This window comes from Bos mutus, chromosome 11, assembly GCF_027580195.1.
Source record: "Bos mutus isolate GX-2022 chromosome 11, NWIPB_WYAK_1.1, whole genome shotgun sequence".
Classification (NCBI taxonomy): Eukaryota; Metazoa; Chordata; class Mammalia; order Artiodactyla; family Bovidae; genus Bos; species Bos mutus.
Window position 1 is genome coordinate 13,345,797 of NC_091627.1, and position 4,582 is coordinate 13,350,378.

Genomic DNA, 4,582 nt, shown 5'->3' on the forward strand with positions numbered 1-4,582 from the left:
CACCAACTCAATGGACATGAGTTTGAGTGAACTCTGGGAGTTGGTGATGGACAGGGAAGCTTGGTGTGCTGCAGTCCATGGGGTGGCAAAGAGTTGAACATGACTGAGTGACTGAATTGAACTGAACTATCTAAAGAGTTCAGAGTTATATCTGCTGTATTGTAATGCCTCATCAAGCAATGATTCTTTGTGTTTGGTTTTGGTCGACATTTCATTATCTACAAGGCTCCCAAGGACAAGATGTTCTTTCAGCTGTGGCAAAACTTTGGCAAAAATTTTCTCCTGGATTCTACCATATAAATTCTCTATAGAATTCCCAGTGTAATTATAGACATTTATTTTTAGAATATGCATCTTGATTCAGTTCCCTGTGCTTTTCTTAATCACTTTAGTCCAAGTGTCATCTTGGCTGTGCATTAGAATAAGCTGCCAAAAGTGTGTTATTGTTAAGATTTTGAAAAACCATAAGAAGCATTTCTCTGTCATCTTATCCATTAGATTGGCCAGCATTTCGAATATCCTTACCTTAAACTTTGAAGTTGAAATTTATAGCTCTAGAAAAAAATTATTATAAACATTGAGAGTGAAACTAAGGAGTGATGGCTAAAATATATATTATTACTAACTATAAAACCATTCTAGTACTTCTGTCTAGTTCTGACAATTCTAGTATTCTTGATATATGCATCAGAAACTTTGAGAAGATACAGCTTTAAAAAATGTTATTTTAAAAAATAATATGAAAATTTAAAAATTGTTATTTGCTCTAACACATTCAAAGAGCAAATAAATTTGCAGTCAAATTTTCTTTTTCTTTAAAGAAGAAACATATGTATCAAAGTAAGGGATCTTTTTGCCTATTCATAACTATAACTCAATAGTATAATTGTAAAAGATGACACTTCCTACTCATGACTTAAAAGACCTTTGGTGCTTTGAAGACAACTAAGATGATGGTGCTCTAGTGTATTGCCAAATTCTAAGGCTTATGAAACAGAAAGAGACATAAAATAAAGCTAAAGCAAAAAGAAGTTCGTTCAAAAAACACAGAGGGTTACAACAAATAGCACTTGCTGTGTCCATGTCTGGAACTCACTGGTTTCAGGAAAAGCAAACAGAAAAAAAACAAGCAAAGCAAGTGGCTGGAAACAGGGAAGTATGGTGGGTACCAGCAACAGGCAAGGTCTTTGGCACAGATTTCCACAGGGGAATCTCTGACACTGGTGCCATTTGGTTCTTCAGAGTGAGAAACTGAGAAGGTGAGGTATTGTTACTTAGAGAAGAAGGTCTCCCTCCTGGAAAATCTCCCAAGAGCCCCCTTCATGTCTCTGTTCCTCAGACTATAGATGAAAGGGTTCAGCATGGGCATGACCACTGTGTACATCACTGAAGCAATTATGTCTTTGTCATTGGAGTTGTTTGATGATGGGAAAATGTACAGAACCATAATTGTCCCATAGAATAGGAAAACCACAGAGAGGTGGGAGCCACAGGTGGACAAGGCTTTGTAAATCCCTTTGGTGGAAGGGACTCTTAGGATGGAGACCCTGATGCGGACATAAGAGACTAGGATGCCAATTAGTGGTATGATGATTCCCAGTGCCCCCACAGTGAAGATGACCAACTCATTGAGGGAGGTGTCTGAGCAGGAGAGCTTAAGCAGGGCAGCAAGATCACAAAAGAAATGAGGGATTGTGTTATCAGCACAGAAGGACAGCCGGGCCAGGCTGAGAGTGTGGGACATTGCACTGCTACAGGAGAAGATCCAGGACACAGCCATTAGTGAAATACACAGGTTTCCTCGCATGATGGTGGTGTAGTGGAGAGGGTGACAGATGGCCACATACCTATCATAGGCCATCACTGCAAGAAGAAGATTGTCAACACAACCAAAAAATATGAAAAAGTACATCTGTGTTACACACCCTGCATAGGGGATCGATTGATCCTGAGTATGTATGTTTATCAGCATCTTAGGGACAGTGACAGATGAGAAGGAGACGTCAGTGAGGGCCAAGTGGCTGAGGAAAAAGTACATGGGGGTGTGGAGGCGAGGGTCCAGCCTGATGAGCAGGATGATGAGCAGGTTGCCCAGCACCGTGGTCAGGTACATGCCCAGGAACAGGGCGAAGAACACGCCCTGCTGCTCTGGCCGGATGGGGAGCCCCAGGAGGAGGAACTCGGACACGCTGCTCTGGTTCTCCCTCCTCATGCTCCTCTCCTGTCTGCTGCGGATGAAGGAGAGGGGGAAAATGTCAGAAGCTTTGACCACACTAGGATCTCTAATTTATTCTTGGAGAAAAAGAATTTTCTCCTAAATTCCTTTTATCACCTAACGTTGCCAGAGCAAGCAACACATCCTCAATCATCAATATGATTCCTTTTGATGAAAACCAGAGCAAATTCATTCTTAAGTTTTCTTTTTAATTAACCATGTTTCTGGCTTTAAGCTTTTGACTGGAGATATAGGAATAAACAGGTCACACAGGACCTCTTCTCTTTGGATACTAACCCTCTAGGGAACACCTGCCAAAGGACTGACTAACATTATGGACCTGAAGCCAGATTCCTCATGTTGTGATCCTGGCCGCACCTCTTTTTAGCTATATGACTTGGGATACTAAATCTCTCTTGGCCTCACATGTGCCTCTATAATGCAAAGACACCAACATCACACATTCATAGAGTTAATAAGAGCATTCTGCTGCTGCTGCTGCTGCTAAGTTGCTTCAGTCGTGTCCAACTCTGTGCAACCCCATAGACGGCAGCCCACCAGGCTACCCTGTCCCTGGGATTCTCCAGGCAAGAGCACTGGAGTGGGTTGCCATTTCCTTCTCCAGTGCATGAAAATGGAAAGTGAAAGTGAAGTCGCTCAGTCGTGTCCAACTCTTTGCGACCCCATGGACTGCAGCCCACCAGGCTCCTCCATCCATGGGATTTTCCAGACAAGAGTACTGGAGTGGGGTGCCATTGCCTAAAAGAGCATTCTAATTCAAGGCATATTAATATCTAAGAACAATGTCCTACATAAAATACATACAAAATTTCCTCAATTATTTTTTATGACAGGACAAGTATCCAAAAAACTCAATATTAAATTCAAGGATTTAATAAAACAGTATTATGAGATGGTCGGCACAAAGGTCCAAGAAACTGGCCTAAAATTTGCATCTATCTGAGTGCTCACACAATAAGGTGAACTGAGTTCAGGTATCACTGAGATCAATTCTCTGGTAGAACTTGTCTTAATGCATGTTTATCTTCTGGCCAAGAAACAAACCTTCTTTCTATATATGTATTTCCATCCATTTCTGGTTTTTCATGTTGTCTCAGATCTGGATGTTCGTAGGTAGGAAGACACCTGAGATCTGAGATCTGGGGTCTGAGAGCTGAGAGATACTGAAGGATGGAGGGTCTATTAGAATTCAGTTACCTGACTGACCGTTCACTATTTCCCAATATTGATCCTCACACTGGATAATTACTGACATTTAATGAACAATATGTCAGACTAATACATTTTTGGAAAATAGCCTCACTAAATTTTGTCAACAGTCCTAAGAAGTAGGTGTTATTAAACTTCATTGTAAACATACTGAGAAGCAGTAGGAAGCTAGCATGATCATATAGTAACTTCTATAGTCACAATTCTCTCTTGTGTTTTTTAAAATTTATTGGAATCTCTGCTCTTGTGACTCTACTATTTCTCTTTCTCTCTAGTTAGAATAGGCAGGATCTTAAGAAATGTTATTTCAAGATTTGAAGGATTCTCTCTGCTTAGATAACTGTCAACACTCATATTCCTGCAGCCCTTTAGTTTGTAAATGGCTTTTATTTGCCTTCAATTTTGTTCAGTCCATCAATGTTTATTTGTATCTGGAAAATAGAGAAGACAGTAATTTTTTCCATCATTTTACTAACAAGAGTACTGAAATAAATTAAATAATCTCACATAGATACTGTATAGTGGAGCCTGGTCTCAAAGGTTGATTTTCTGATAATCTTTTCACTAGAGCGAGAACCCACTCATTTATTTTTATGGGTGGTAGAGAGGCAACATTTAAATGTGAAATGTGAAAAGTTAAAGTAAAAAGGTAACATATGCTTGGGAGAGAAAGATAAACATTAACATCGTGTAAGAATCTCTCACTAGATGCTTGCTCCAGACCAGGAAGTTACTTGAGGTCATTAATTGATTCAGTTCATAGGGCAGAAGAAGGGTCCAGGCTCTGGACCATTCTGCCAAGGACTGCCTTTTCCCTGAAAGTTGCTAGGTCGGACTTAACCCAGGATCACAAAGATCTCCTGGAGGAGAACCAGAGCACATAATGAAAACAAGGAGCTGGGAACAATACAGAGGTGGTGCTATGATTCCATCAACACCACGTGGAAAGAGGTGGCCAGGGAATTGCTCAGTAATAAAGAGAGAAGTGGCAATCTGGGGGATTGCAGTCTGGAGAGGATTGGGAGAGAGCCTATGGATGGGTCTAATTTTCCTGTCTTCATACCAAATTTTTTTCCTGAGAAGTAGAGAAATGGAGGGTCAGCTGTCTCAGCCTCCATGAGTCTACAACTTACTATT

General features: G+C 40.7%; 1 protein-coding gene across 1 annotated transcript; it reads right to left on the reverse strand.

Moving 5' to 3' along the window:
• Positions 1-1,270: 1,270 nt before the first annotated feature.
• Positions 1,271-2,212, reverse strand: LOC102264507 (olfactory receptor 1J4). The gene has a single exon (XM_014480570.2). The coding sequence runs from the start codon at positions 2,210-2,212 to the stop codon at positions 1,271-1,273; it is 942 nt and encodes a 313-aa protein (XP_014336056.2).
• Between the last annotated feature and the right edge of the window lie 2,370 nt (positions 2,213-4,582).